Below are 15,381 nucleotides of genomic sequence, written 5' to 3' on the forward strand. Positions count from 1 at the left end.
GCGGTCCAGCAGGGTCACTAGACTGGGTGTCCCGCCAACTCTGCAGCTCAGTCCAGCCCTGCCCTTGGGAACGTCGGTAGGGGGTGGGAGAGGCTCTTCTGGGGCTCCGTCAAAGAGCTTGTATTTTTCTCAGAGCGATGCTCTCTGATCCTGGGGTGTGCCCTTCTCTGGCAAAAGACGGAGCGCCTAGATGCGCCCTCAGGTCATTCTGCCGCAAGATTCCGGTGTCGGCCCTCCTCTTAGCGGGAGTGGGCATGCTGATCGCCTTTCTTGGCACGCTCGGCTGCTTGGTACCGGCCCCAGGTACGGCTGTCGACTCTCTGTCCATGCTTTTCCTCGCACATAATCTGGGGCTTGCGTCAGATTTTAGCAACTCTGCTAGGTTTTGCTACGCAGTCTCCTTCCGGGGAAGTTTTGGTAGCCAATCTCATTATTTTGATATAATGTTTTCCTTTCATGTGGTAACTCTGGCCCTGTCTTCTTAGGGCCCAAGAATGACTCAGACAAGTGTAATGATAATGAAGTTAACCACCAGATCCAAAATACTCAGTATAACCTGGTTTCAACCCTAAAGATATTCCATAACTTGTTAACATCAGAAGAAAGTTTGTCTTCATACTTCAGTTCATTTGTGCAAGCTGTTTGAAACAGGCAGCTTACTCTTTTTCCCTTGTAACTACTTAAAAAGATTCATGCACATGGAAAATAATATAGACAGCAGTGGTCGGTGTTACTACTTCAACATGTCATATTGCAGCTTTTACATGTTATAAATTCCTTGGTGGTGCTCCAAAGCAGTCTTCTGTTGCCCTGTTTTCTCTCCTAGTTGTCTCTCAACTGCCTTCTCTGTGTATGCATTTCCAGACGTTTCTCACTCTTTTCAAGGTCCGAATTATCTCAGCATGGGGCTTGCCTGTCATCAACTCCAAAGCTCCCCTCTAGCCTGGCAGAATTTCCCAGGGTGCCTCCTTCCATCTTGACTTCTTTCCATCTTGTTTCAGAGGAAAAAAAATCTTTGTCTTCCCTTGAGTTCTCTTAACTTAGTCCCTTTCAGTACCTTCCAGGAATTGACTCACTATACCCATCCATCTTGCTAACTTCAAGTTGTATCCATCCACACACACTGGTTTTAAAATATGCTTAGCTTTGCCTTACAAAAAAAAAAAAAAACTTCCTTTGCCTTAACCTCACCTCTCACCTTAGGGTCCCAGTCTTTTCTCTTCTTCTCCACAAGACTTCTTAATAGAAAGCTTTACACTTGCTGCCCCCACTTCTTTGACTCTCCCTCATTGTCCAGTCCATTGTGGTCTGGTTTCCCTGTCTCTGCTTTGAACTGGCCAGGCTACCAGTGACCTTCCAAAGACCCTAAAGACAAAAGCTGCTATTTCTTCAGCCTACTCTTTGACATTATTGATTTTTTCTCCCCGTTGGAACTCTCTTCTCACTTGCTTCTCTGTGTGTTCTTGGTTTCTTTTTTCATGTCCTTGTTCCATCTTCTTTCATATTTTGGATTTATGTCTTTTCCTCACCTGCCTCCCAAATGTAGTTGTTCTCCAAAGCCCGCTTATTTCTCATATAAATGCAGTTTCAGACATTCTCTTCCTTAATGATTTCAACCAAATGCTGGAATTTCAGTTCTCACCTATGTTTCAATGGCATCTAGCTTAGTTCTCTCCCTTAGTAACAGACTCACGTTTCCAAATGCCCACGTAGCACATCCACATAAATGTTCCTCAGGTATCTCAAAGTCAATATGACAGAAAACACACTTGTGATTACCTCCCTATTTCCCAGGCCCCTTCTCCAGTGTTCCCTCTCATGCTGAAACATCAGTCTTCTTCCACTCCCCACTATGTGTCACCCCTTCTAATTGGTCAGCAGGCTCTGTTGAATTTATTCTGCAGTGTCTCTTATATATGTCCCTTCCTTTTCATTTCTCCTACCCTAGGTGAGTTTCTTCTTCACTGCTCACTGGGACGGCACCACTCTCCTAACTGCTGTACATCTGCTTCTTTTGGCTGTTCTGAGTCTTCACTGTGGTGTGTAGGAGCTTCTCTAGTTATGATGTGTGAGTTTTAGTTTTCTGACTGGGGATCGAATGTGCATTGAAAGGTTAACCAGTGAACCCCCAGGAAAGTCCCTATCCTAAATCCTAAATACATCTGAACCTGTCATTCTCCCACCCAATTGCTTCTTATTTACCTACAGGATAAAGCTGAAACATGCCTTACCTCCCCAGAGTCAACCCTAGCTGTGTTTTAGGGCTACCTGGAAAGCAGTTTTTCTGGAGGTAAGGCCTGGGTATCAATCTTTTGTAAACTTTCCCCCAAAGTCTTAATGTACAGCCAGGGTTGATATATTCCCAGTAGTATATCAGTAGTATATACTCAGTAATATACACTCAGGGTCCAGCCACATCTGACTACTCATACTCTCTTACCTCAGTGGCCTTCCTCCAACTCCATGTGCTGGAAGGTAGTAGAATATAGCATTCAGTACAGAGTAGGCTCTGTACTCAGGCTGCTTGGAACTAAATCCCAGCTCCATCACTTACTCTTTGTGGTAGTGTAACCTTGGGTAATATGCCGTTTCCTCCAAGAACGCTTTCCCAGTCTTGCCAGCCAGAAGGAATCTCTCTGCTCCTTTGAGCTCGCATAATATTTTTGTCACAGGGCTGGCTCGTGATGAGCTCCCAATGGATGTTCATGGAACTGAATTCACATGTCGTGCACTGCATTGTCATCATTTGCATGCATGTTTGTCCCTTACGTGAAATAAAAAAGCTCTTTAAGGACAAAGATTATATACCATCCATCTTTGTATATCCTACAGTGTGTATACATGTAGGTACTGAATAGTTTGATGCTACAGAGAAACTAGGTTTTTTTTAATAAATTTTAGAGAAATAACATCAGCCAGTTACTCTGTTCAACATTATTTTCAAATATTGCCTAGCATAACAATTCAATCCAGTTTCCAACCTCACTGCCACCCCCATACCAACACTGAGGTCATATGACTCTCCAGGATCTGGACCCTCACTTTGTAGTGGGGAACTAATGGAATAATGAATCTCCATGGCCTGCAAATCCATCTCACCTTGCCAAGTCTGCCAACCTGGCATACATATGGAATCTTATGGAGGGATGTAAGGTACACAGCACTCCAAAGGGAACAGTAAGCACCACAGTTTATCTTCATTCACATTCTTTACATATATATATGTATAAATTTTTTTTGTTTATTTTTGACTACGCTAGGTCTTCATTGCTGTGCTCAGGCTTTCTCTAGCTGTGGCAAGTGAGAGCTGCTGTCTGTTGCAGTGCAAGGGCTTCTCATTGAGGTGGCCTCCCTTGTTGCAGAGCACAGGCTCTAGGCACTTGATCTTCAGCAGTTACAGCACGTAGGCTCAGTAGTTGTGGCTCTCAGGTTCTAGAGAAAGGGCTCAGTAGTTGTGGCACATGGAGTTGGTTGCTCTGTGGCACATGAGATCTTCCTGGACCAGGGATCAAACCCAAGTCCCCTGCACTGGCAGGCAGATTTTTATCCACTGTGCCACCAAGGAAGCCCCATATGTATTCTTAATCATAGGATATCTGGATATAAATGCCTACAAGGTGACCTTTGGCTTCCCTTGTGGCTCAGACAGTAAAAAGTCTGCCTCCAATGCAGGAGACCTGGGTTCGATCCTGGGTGGGGAAGATCCCCTGGAGAACAAAATGACAACCTACTCCAGTATTCTTGCCTGGAGAATTCCATGGGCAGAGGATCCTGGTGGGCTACAGTCCATGGGATCACAAAGAGTCAGACATGACTGAGTGACTGATACACACGAGATGACCCTACTTTTAACAATCAACACCCACAACTCCCCTTGACAAATTCCCTTCTCCCTAAAGAAATTCATGCAACTTGGTCACTTGGCTTGCTGCTGCTGCTGCTGCTGCTAAGTCGCATCAGTTGTGTCCAACTCTGTGCGACCCCATGGACTGTAGCCCACCAGGCTCCTCCATCCATGGGATTCTCCAGGCAAGAGTACTGGAGTGGGTTGCCATTGCCTTCTCCGGGTCACTTGGCTTAGGTTGACTGATTCAGTTGTGATTCTGGAGCCCTGGGTTATTTTGTTTGTGTTTGTGATTGGTTGCTTTAGATAAGCAACATTGTTTTGAGTTTACTTAGTAAGGTAGACTTAGTAAGGTAGACTTACTTAGTAAGGTAGACTCTGGTGGACAGCTTCCAGAATCACAGTGGGAGAAATAACCTTGTGTGCTACCTCCTATACTCTTGTCGCTGCTGCTACCAATTGCAAACTTAGGCATGACCCAGAATTGGAGGAGAATTGAGGAAAAGGGCAGAAAAATTTTATGTCTTCTGTTTATTTTTTTGTTTTGTTTATGATGTTTAGTGTTTGCCGTCCCTCTCTGTCTCCAGAATTTAAGCTCCTCCAATCCAGGGATCCTTTCTTTTTGTTAACGTGTGTCAAGCACCTAGAAGTGTGCCTGGCACAGAAGCTCTCAGTAATTATTTACAGAATGATTGGATTTATCTCAATTGTTTCTTCGTCTTCGTCCTTCTCCCCAGGAGAAACTTAAAAAAAAAAAAAAAAAAAAAAAAGAGGTGCGCTTAGTAACCAAGGTAAGATGAGGACTCGGTCTGTAGAGTCGTGGCCGAGACCCTGGACAGATCCTCCCCAACCCCGAGGCTCGGGCGCTCCTAGACACGCGCCTCCCGCCATCCCACCCTCTAGGCGGGCTCTGGGCCGAGCGCGCCGTGCGTGATTGGCCGGTGGAGATGATGGACAGGAGAGGCGGCGAAGGAGGAGCCGCCTTCTAAGCTTCCGGGCGCGGCGGTTTACGCGGCTGAAGGGTGACTGTTGGCCTGGTGGTCTGCCGGGTAGTCCCTAACGCTTGAGAGGACGACAAGGAGGGTGAGCCTGGGACAGGGACCCGGGGCGTGCCCGTGAGTTCGATTAGCCCTAAAATTTAATAGGGGGAGGTACTGGCGGCAGCGTGGAAGGCAGGTCTGTGGGAAGAGGGAAGGATGGAGAGGGAGTGGGACCGGGGATGGGTGTAGGGAGGTAATTGGATAAGCAGGTAATTGCCCCAAAAGAGGCCTCTGTGGGCAATCGCGACCCGAAGCTCCCTTGCAGGTGTCTTCCTGTTATTTCAGACACCCGCGCTTACACGTATCCGAAGTACGGGCACCTTAAGGTCAGGGAGAGGTCGCAGTGGTTAAGGATGTAGAGCTATAGATGTGATGACACTTTCTGCCTAAGGATTGGGGGTCCTGGAGTAGGATAATGACTCCTTTACTTTTCTGCTGTCCTCGTCTCTGACAGGTTTGAGCATGAGCATGGCAGAAGGGGATACCCTGATATCAGTGGATTATGAAATTTTTGGAAAGGTGCAAGGAGTGTTTTTCCGCAAGTACACTCAGGTATGTGACCCTACCTACATTATCAGCATGGGAACAAGAGACATGTTCCCGAAAAATATGCTTTGGAGAAGCTGGCTCTTTGTTAGCTGAATGGCAAAGAGGTGATTTGTAGAAGAATAGGTATGAAAATGCTTTGCAATGGGTAAACCACAACGCAAATGGAAGCTTTTCTGTCTGTGTGAGTGCATGCTCAGTCGTGTCCGACTCTTCAGCTCCACGAACTATATAGCCCTCCAGGCTCTTCTGTCCATGGGATTTTCCCAGCGAGAATACTAGAGTGGGTTGCCATTTCCTCCTCCAGGGGATCTTCTCCATCCAGGTCTCTGGCATTGGCAGGTGGATTCTTTTACCACTGAGTCACCTGGGAATCCCTACTGGAAGCTTTGTCTGCTGTTATTATTGGTCTAACAGTGGTATTGAGTACCAACACACATATGGATGAGCTTCTCTTTTACAAAGAGAAAGGGCTTCCCTAGTTCTCCCTACTGGGGCATCATCAAAACAAATCACAATTCTTACAGGAAAGTTAACACTGATCAAAGAGATGACATTTAAATGACTATGTAATTTATGTAACTGCTTCGTCTGTAGCTGTTGCATTTTCTTCAGACCTTTTTTTCTCTTAAACCTTCTCCCATTCCCCTACTTAATTCCTTAATTCTGCTCATTTTAGGTTTTAAAGAACAAATACCTTTTCCAGGGGAGGACTTCCCAGGTGGCTCAATGGTAAAGAATCTCCTGCCAATGCAAGAGACGTGGGTTCTGTCTATCCCTAGGTCAGAAAGATCCCTTGGAGATCCTTTGGAGAAGGAAATGGCAACCCACTCCAATATTCTTGTCAGGGAAATCCCATGCACAGAGGAGCCTGGAGGGCTACAGTCCAAGGTGTCACAAAGAGTCGGACACGACTTGGGGACTAAGCAACAACACCTTTTCCAGGTGAAGCTTTTCTAATGAAAATACTTTATTCATTCCAGGGTAAGTAATAGTAACACTGAACATGGAGCCTGGTATGACATATTAGTAATTGAGGGGATGAACAGACTGTTGACAGCCTCTGCCTTAACTTCACTCAGTTCAGTTCAGTTCAGTCACTCAGTTGTGTCCGACTCTTTGCAACCCCATGAATCGCAGCACGCCAGGCCTCCCTGTCCATCACCAACTCCCGGAGTTCACCCAAACTCATGTGCATCAAGTCATTGATGCCATCCAGCCATCTCATCCTCTGTCGTCCACTTCTCCGCCTGCCCCCATTCCCTCCCAGCATCAGAGTCTTTTCCAATGAGTCAACTCTTCACATGAGGTGGCCAAAGTATTGGAGTTTCAGCTTTAGCATCAGTCCTTCCAAAGAACACCCAGGACTGATCTCCTTTAGGATGGACTGGTTGGATCTCCTTGCGTCCAAGGGACTCTCAAGAGTCTTCTCCAATACCACAGTTCAAAAGCATCAATTCTTCGGTGCTCAGCTTTCTTCACAGTCCAACTTTCACATCCATACATGACCACTGGGAAAACCATAGCCTTGACTAGACAGACCTTTGTTGGCAAAGTAATGTCTCTGCTTTTGAATATGCTATCTAGGTTGGTCATAACTTTCCTTCCAAGGAGTAAGCATCTTTTAATTTCATGGCTGCAATCACCATCTGCAGTGATTTTGGAGCCCCCAAAAATAAAGTCTGACACTGTTTCCACTGTTTCCCCATCTATTTCCCATGAAGTGGTGGGACCAGATGCCATGATCTTCGTTTTCTGAATGTTGAGCTTTAAGCCAACTTTTTCACTCTCCTCTTTGACTTTCATCAATCTTCCCTAATGACAAAGATGAAATCTTAGTTTGCCTTCTGTCTTCTATAGGGGAGTATCAGGCTACTGCCTTCCCAGTGTATCTCCAACCCCAAAGATAATGAGTTAAAATGAGTTAAGACTGCAGAACTTGCCAAAGCCACTTTAAAGTTCAAACCTGAATCTTTGAAATGTGAATGTTAAGTGCCACTACCTCTTTATCCAATGATTTGCAAATCAGTTCCTCCTGATCCCTGCTCATATATGAAGTGCCTGTTGGAAGAAAAGAATTACTGAAAGTCCTAGCAAGAGCTATGTTCCAGATAGCTCTGCCTCCAGTTACATAGGGTAGGCTTTCTTGATAGCTCAGTTGGTAAAGAATCCGCCTGCAATGCAGGAGACCCTGGTTCGATTCCTGGGTCGGAAAGACCCCCTGGAGAAGGGATAGGCTACCTAGTCGAGTATTTTTGGGCTTCCCTTGTGTCTCAGCTGGTAAAGAATCCGCCTGTAATGCAGGAGACCTGGGTTCGATCCCTGGGTTGGGAAGATTCCCTGGAGAAGGGAAAGGCTACCCACTCCAGTATTCTGGCCTGGAGAATTCCATGGACTATAAAGTCTATGGGGTCACAAAGAGTCAGACGCAACTGAGCAACTTTCACTTTGATGTAGGGTAAGTTCCTGTGGCTTAATAAGTGGATTAAAAATTAATGAAGATTAATTAAAGTTGTTGAGGGAAAAGGAGTAGATGGCAGGAGAGCCCATCTTTATAGCACCTCCCAACCCTCAGTGTAAAAAGAGAATAAAAGAATACAGAAAAACAATTTTTTTTTTAAATAGAAAAACAATTTTTAAATATTTATTTGGCTATGGTGGGTCTTTTAGTTGTGGCTAACAGGATCTTTGTTGAGTCCTGCAGATCTTTTGTTGAGCAAGGACTCCCTAATTGGGGTTGTGGGGGTCGTGTGTCTTAGTCGCTCTGGGGCATGTAGGAAATTAGTTCCCCTACCAAGGATCAAACCCACATTGCAAGGCAGATTCTTAACCACTGTACCACCAGAGAAGTTTCTTTATCTCTGTTTTATTTATTAACTCCTGCTCTAATCTGTTTATTATTTCCCTTTTTTTGCTTGATTTGAGTTCAGTTTGCTCCTCTCTTTGTAGTTTCCTAATGTGGAAGGTCTATGTTATTGGTTTGAGGATAACCTTTTTTTAGATTGAGACTAGAATTGGTGATTATAATCCTTAAAATATTTCCAGATGACAGTTCAAGAGGAAATATGGTTTTGAGGAGAATCAGCTTTTTGGAATTTTCTTAGGAGAGAGCACTACTTGCTTGTTTACATATATAGTCAAAGCTGAACATGACTCAGCAATATTGTGTTACCATTTAAAAATAAGAACAGAATCCAGTGCCCAGACAAAACCCATAGGAAATCCCCATTCTCAACACCTGTCAAAGTTGGGAGTGTTTTGTTTACTCTCAGGAGTTCAGATAAATCACACTACAGTTTAAAATGTTATTGAACTATTATAACCTCCTGCTCAAAACCTCAACACAATCGTTCTTATAGCAAGTTACCATATAAGGTAACTACGAACTAGGCATGGCCCACTCCCCTGGGTTAATATGAAGTAGGAGAGAGTGTGGTTGTTGCACAAAGTCAGTGGGATATGGAGTCTTATTCAAATCCATTCTCTGTATTCTTTTTAAATGCTTCAGTCTACAACCCTTAATCATGCTGTAGATATCTCTTATTTTTCTTCATTCTTTAATTTCCTCCATATCCTTTAAACTGTTATTTGACCGAAGTCTCTTTTGTTCATTATGCAAACATGTCTTTGCTTTGAACATAACTGATTTAATGAATACTTCAGTTCCTCATCAAACATACTTTTGCTCTGCATAACATTTTCTTTGGCCAACTCCAGCAGTTTCCCATATTTACTAGATCACTAGTCCAGCATTTGGACATGCAGTCATGTTAACTCCCATTTTCTTCTGTAATCCAACTCCTTCTATTTAGATAGAATGTAACAAGCAATAACTTTTATAAATCCTTAGTTGGAAATTTTACAAAAATAAAATTGCCTCTGAAACATTGCTACTTTCCCCCAGTTTTCAGTTATTTCACAGTTAATGCTTTATATGGGAAAGAACAATAAAAAGTCTAAGAAAATGATTACAATTACAACAGTTACAATGATTAGATGTTTTCCTAAGCTTATTCAACATTAAAGGCCTTGTGATTATTTAGACAGAAGAAAGTCAAGTGAAAACAATAGTTAATGTGGTCTTATGAAATGTAGGTGTTTAGAGGCTGCTCACCAGCAACTTTTTCCTTCTCTCAGAGGATGAGAGAAAGTGGGCTTTGAATGCAAGGTAAAGACCTTGGATTAGACAGTTTCTCTACAGTGAGAACAATGGAATGATTTGCCCAGGAAATTGTGAAATACTCTCTAATGATCTTTAAAGATATAATGGACACTTAGTCATCTGGGTTTGTTTAGGTATTCAGTTCAATTCAGTCACTCAGTCGTGTCCGACTCTTTGCAACCCCATGAATTGCAGCACGCCAGGCCTCCCTGTCCATCACCAACTCCCGGAGTTCACTCAGACTCACGTCCATCGAGTCGGTGATGCCATCCAGCCATCTCATCCTCTGTCGTCCCCTTCTCCTCCTGCCCCCAATCCCTCCCAGCATCACAGTCTTTTCCAATGAGTCAGCTCTTCACATGAGGTGGCCAAAGTACTGGAGTTTCAGCTTTAGCATCATTCCTTCCAAAGAACACCCAGGACTGATCTCCTTTAGAATGGACTGGTTGGATCTCCTTGCAGTCCAAGGGACTCTCAAGAGTCTTCTCCAACACCACAGTTCAAAAGCATCAATTCTTCGGCGCTCAGCTTTCTTCACAGTCCAACTCTCACATCCATACATGACCACAGGAAAAACCATAGCCTTGACTAGATGGACCTTTGTTGGCAAAGTAATATCTCTGCTTTTGAATATGCTATCTAGGTTGGTCATAACTTTCCTTCCAAGGAGTAAGCATCTTTTAATTTCATGGCTGCAGTTGGTCTTGGCTAAAGAGAAACAGAAGGATCAGATAACTTTATGCTTTTTTCTATTTAATATATCTATTAGATTCTTGATTAGGAGAAGGAAAATGAACAAGATATAATCCAGTATCCTAACAACAATCAGCCTTAGAGAATCATTTTGAAAACATCTGATTTGGTCTTAAATCTTTAGTACTTAATCAAATTGACTACACAGTGAAAAATTCTGGTGCCTGGGTTTTATAGGGTAGAAGAAGGAAATGAAGTCAAGTGGTCAATACTTCATGTTAAGATCAGCAATGAGATTCTCCTTGCTGTAGTTCTGTTTTGACTGTTCTGGACAAAATTAATTTCAGTGGCTTGATTGTACGCCAAGGTTCTGGCAAGAGATTATAGTCTCGCTTTGTTTTGTTCAGTCTCACTGGATTTCTCTTTCTTGTCTTTTTCTTTCCCTTAGGCTGAGGGTAAAAAGCTTGGATTAGTAGGCTGGGTCCAGAACACTGACCAGGGCACAGTGCAAGGACAATTGCAAGGGCCTGCCTCCAAAGTACGTCATATGCAGGAATGGCTTGAGACAAAAGGAAGCCCCAAATCACACATCGACAGAGCAAGCTTCCACAATGAGAAGGTCATCGTAAAGCTGGACTACACAGACTTCCAAATTGTGAAATAATGGTCTGCATTTAAATTTTCCAAGATACTTAGCGGTTTTGTTTTTTATTGTTAATAGAGATAGAACTATTCTGTTGTCAATATTAGAATTTGTCAGTAAGTTATTTTAGCAGCAGTTACTTGATGGTTACTGTGTATTATATGTGTGATGAAAGAATTACAACTATATACAGTTCTAATCAATAAAAACAGAACTTTCTGTGTAAGATAACTTATTTTCTTTTGATGAACTTCATTTTGGGCAAAATAAGAGGCATTTACCCTGTGAGCATCTTTGGGAAGAGAATTTGGAGGTAACTTAAGGAAGTCTGAAAGAAAAAGCAGTTACTTTTCATCATTTCTTTTTAATAGTTTCCATGAAATTTTCTTCAGGAAATTGTACCTAATAAGAACAAAAGTCCTGGGACTCCCCTGGTGGTCCAGTGGCTAAGACTATGAGCTCTCAATGCTGGGGCTCTGGGTTTGATCCCTGGTTGGGGAACTAGATCCCACATGCCACAACTAAGACCTTGTGCAGGCAAATAAATAAATAAAAATAAATATTTTAAAAAAGAACAAAAATCCTAAAGTTCAATTTGTTGACTGTTCAAATGATATCTGGGTTTCCCTGTGGGCTCGATAGTAAAGAACCCGCCTACCAATGCAGGAAACCCCAGGTTCAATCCCTGGGTTGGGAAGATCCCCTGAAGGGGGAAAAGGCAACCCACTCCAGTATTCTTGCCTGGAGAATCTCATGGACAGAGGAGCCTGGCGGGCTATTACAGTCCATGGGGTCACAAAGAAACACGACTGAGCACAGCACATACACAAATGGTATCTTGGACTAATTATTTTACGTTTTCTGGAGTTTCTGCTGTCATTTCTGTCCTCCAGGTAAGGAATTCACATAAACTGATGCTATGTGTTAAATTATGTTACCCCCTCACCCCTGCCAAATTCACATGTTGAAGTCCTCTCAATACCTCAGTATGCGACTACATTTGGAGAGAGGGCCTTCATAGAGGTAATTAAGGTTAAATGGAGTCATTAGGGTGGGCCCTAATCCAATACACCCTAGTGTCCTTATAAGAGGAAATTTGGACACAGGTGTGTGTGCACAGAGGAAAGAACTTGTGAAGACAGAGGACGAAGATAGCAATTTACCAGTCAAGGAGAGAGGCCTTATCATCATTCATCATTTTAACACTTTGACCTTCAGATTTCTAGCCTCCAGAACTGGGACAAGATACATTTCTATTGTTTAAGCTGCCTAGTCTGGTATTTTGTTATGGCAGCCTTAGCAAACTAATTCAAGCAGTAACCATTTTCCTTCATCAGACTTAGATTATCTATCTCCTGATTTGGTTTTGTCAGCCATTAAAAAAGTATATATCAAATGCTTACTGAGTTTGACACATTGGTCATAAATTCCAGTCTTAAAAAAAACACGGTTTTGGATTTCCTTGGTGAGCCAGAGTTTGGGAGTCCACTTGCTAGTGCAGGGGACACAGGTTTGATCTCTGCTCCAGGAAGATCTCACCTCCCCAGCCCAACTACTGAGCCCTCACTCTAGACCCTGTGCTCCACACCAAGAGAAGCCACCACAATGAGAAGCCCACGCACCGCCAACTAGAGCGTAGCCCCAACTCACTGCAACTAGAGAAAGCCAGCACAGCAAAAAATAAATACAAAAATTTTTAAATGAAAATACTCAATGAAAACAAGACAAAGAAACAACTGAAGGTTGGTCATGAATTTCCAAAACACGAATCTCACAGTAATGCTGTGTAAATGACCAGTGATGCTGAAGAACCTGCAGTTGAACGGTTCTATGTACTTTGGCCACCTCATGTGAAGAGTTGACTCATTGGAAAAGACTCTGATGCTGGGAGGGATTGGGGGCAGGAGGAGAAGGGGACAACAGAGGATGAGATGGTTGGATGGCATCACCGACTCAATGCACGTGAGTCTGGGTGAACTCTGGGATTTGGTGATGGACAGGGAGGCCTGGCGTGCTGCGATTCATGGGGTCGCAAAGAGTCGGACACGACTGAGTGACTGAACTGAACTGATGAAGACCTAGAAGACCTTTTAGAACTAACACCCAAAAAAGATGTCCTTTTCATTATAGGGGACTGGAATGCAAAAGTAGGAAGTCAAGAAACACCTGGAGTAACAGGCAAGTTTGGCCTTGGAGAACAGAATGAAGCAGGGCAAAGACTAATAGAGTTTTGCCAAGGGAACGCACTGGTCATAGCAAATACCCTCTTCCAACAACACAAGAGAAGACTCTATACATGGACATCACCAGATGGCCAACACCGAAATCATATTGATTATATTCTTTGCAGCCAAAGATGGAGAAGCTCTATACAGTCAGCAAAAACAAGACCAGGAGCTGACTGTGGCTCAGATCATGAACTCCTTATTGTCAAATTCAGATTTGAATTGAAGAAAGTGGGGAAAACTACTAGACCATTCAGTTCAGTTCAGTTCAGTCGCTCAGTCATGTCCGACTCTTTGTGACCCTATGAACCCCAGCACACCAGGCCTCCCTGTCCATCACCAACTCCCGGAGTTCATCCAGATTCACGTCCATTGAGTCAGTGATGCCATCCAGCCATCTCATCCTCTGTCGTCCCCTTCTCCTCCTGCCCCCAATCTCTCCCAGCATCACAGTCTTTCCAATGAGTCAATTCTTCGCATGAGGTGGCCAAAGTACTGGAGTTTCAGCTTTAGCGTCAGTCCTTCCAAAGAACACCCAGGACTGATCTCCTTTAGAATGGACTGGTTGGATCTCCTTGCAGTCCAAGGGACTCTCAAGAGTCTTCTCCAACACCACAGTTCAAAAGCATCAATTCTTCAGCGCTCAGCTTTCTTCACAGTCCAACTCTCACATCCATACGTGACCACTGGAAAAACCATAGCCTTGACTAGATGGACCTTTGTTGGCAAAGTAATGTCTCTGCTTTTGAATATGCTATCTAGATTGGTCCATTCAGGTATGACCTAAATCAAATCCCTTATAATTATACAGCAGAAGGGACAAATAGATTTAAGGGACTAGATCTGATAGACAGAGTGCCTGAAGAACTATGGACGGAGGTTCGTGATATTGTGCAGGAGACAGAGATCAAGACCATCCCCAAGAAAAAGAAAAGCAAAAAACCAAAATGGCTGTCTGAGGAGGCCTTATAAATAGCTGTGAAAAGAGAAGCAAAAAGCAAAGGAGAAAAGGAAAGATATACTCATTTGAATGCAGAGTTTCAAAGAATAGCAAGGAGAAATAAGAAAGCCTTCCTCAGCGATCAATGCAAAGAAATAGAGGAAAACAAAAGAATGGGAAAGACTAGAGATCTCTTCAAGAAAATTGCAGATACCAAGCCCATGGAAAGATGGGCTCAATAAAGGACAGAAATGGTATGGACCTAGGAGAAGCAGAAGATATTAAGAAGAGGTGGCAAGAATACACAGAAGAACTGTATAAAAAAGATCTTCACGACCCAGATAATCATGATAGTGTGATCACTGACCTAGAGCCAGACATCCTGGAATGTGAAGTCAAGTGGGCCTTAGGAAGCACGACAAACAAAGCTAGTGGAGGTGATGGAATTCCAGTTGAGCTATTTCAACTCCTAAAAGATGATGCTGTGAAAGTGCTGCACTCAATATGCCAACAAATTTGGAAAACTCAGCAGTGGCCACAGGACTAGAAAAGGTCGGTTTTCATTCCCATCCCAAAGAAAGGCAATGCCAAAGAATGCTCAAACTACAGTACAATTGTACTCATCTCACATGCTAATAAAGTAATACTCAAAATTCTCCAAGCCAGGCTTCAGCAATACGTGAACAGTGAACTTCCAGATGTTCAAGCTGGATTTAGAAAAACCAGAGGAACCAGAGATCAATTGCCAACATCTGCTGGATCATCAAAAAAGCAAGAGAGTTCCAGAAAAACATCTATTTCTGCTTTACTGACTATGCCAAAGCCTTTGACTGTGTGGATCACAATAAACTGTGGAAAATTCTGAATACCAGACCACCTGACCTGCCTCTTGAGACACATGTATGCAGGTCAGGAAGTAACAGTTAGAACTGGACATGGAACAACAGACTGGTTCCAAATAGGAAAAGGAGTACATCAAGGCTGTATATCATCACCCTGCTTATTTAACTTCTATGCAGAGTACATCATGAGAAACGCTGGGCTGGAAGAAGCACAAGCTGGAATCAAGATTGCCAGGAGAAATATCAATAACCTCAGATATGGAGGTGACACCACCCTTATGGCAAAAAGTGAATAAGAACTAAAGAGCCTCTTGATGAAAGTGCAAGAGGAGAGTGAAAAAGTTGGCTTAAAGCTCAACATTCAGAAAACGAAGGTCATGGCATCCAATCCCATCACGTCTTGGCAAATAGGGAAACAACGGAAACAATGGAAACAGTGGCTGACT

At 43.3% G+C, this 15,381-nt stretch overlaps 1 protein-coding gene across 3 annotated transcripts; it reads left to right on the forward strand.

Moving 5' to 3' along the window:
* Positions 1-19: 19 nt before the first annotated feature.
* On the forward strand, positions 20-11,478 carry ACYP1 (acylphosphatase 1). Of its 3 annotated transcripts, none has more exons than XM_070377498.1 (3): positions 20-303; positions 5,339-5,436; positions 10,734-11,478. In XM_070377498.1, exons 1-3 carry the CDS (start codon positions 138-140, stop codon positions 10,947-10,949), a joined length of 480 nt encoding a protein of 159 aa, XP_070233599.1. In that variant the 5' UTR covers positions 20-137; the 3' UTR covers positions 10,950-11,478. The 3 variants fall into 3 exon arrangements, with proteins under 3 accessions (XP_070233599.1, XP_014335352.1, XP_005901048.1); XM_014479866.2 differs by lacking the exon at positions 20-303 and adding an exon at positions 4,619-4,959 and having other exon boundaries at positions 10,734-11,475; XM_005900986.3 differs by lacking the exon at positions 20-303 and adding an exon at positions 4,637-4,927 and having other exon boundaries at positions 10,734-11,472.
* The last annotated feature ends 3,903 nt before the right edge of the window (positions 11,479-15,381 follow it).

The sequence above is a fragment of the Bos mutus genome, chromosome 10 (assembly GCF_027580195.1).
Source record: "Bos mutus isolate GX-2022 chromosome 10, NWIPB_WYAK_1.1, whole genome shotgun sequence".
Taxonomy (NCBI): domain Eukaryota; kingdom Metazoa; phylum Chordata; class Mammalia; order Artiodactyla; family Bovidae; genus Bos; species Bos mutus.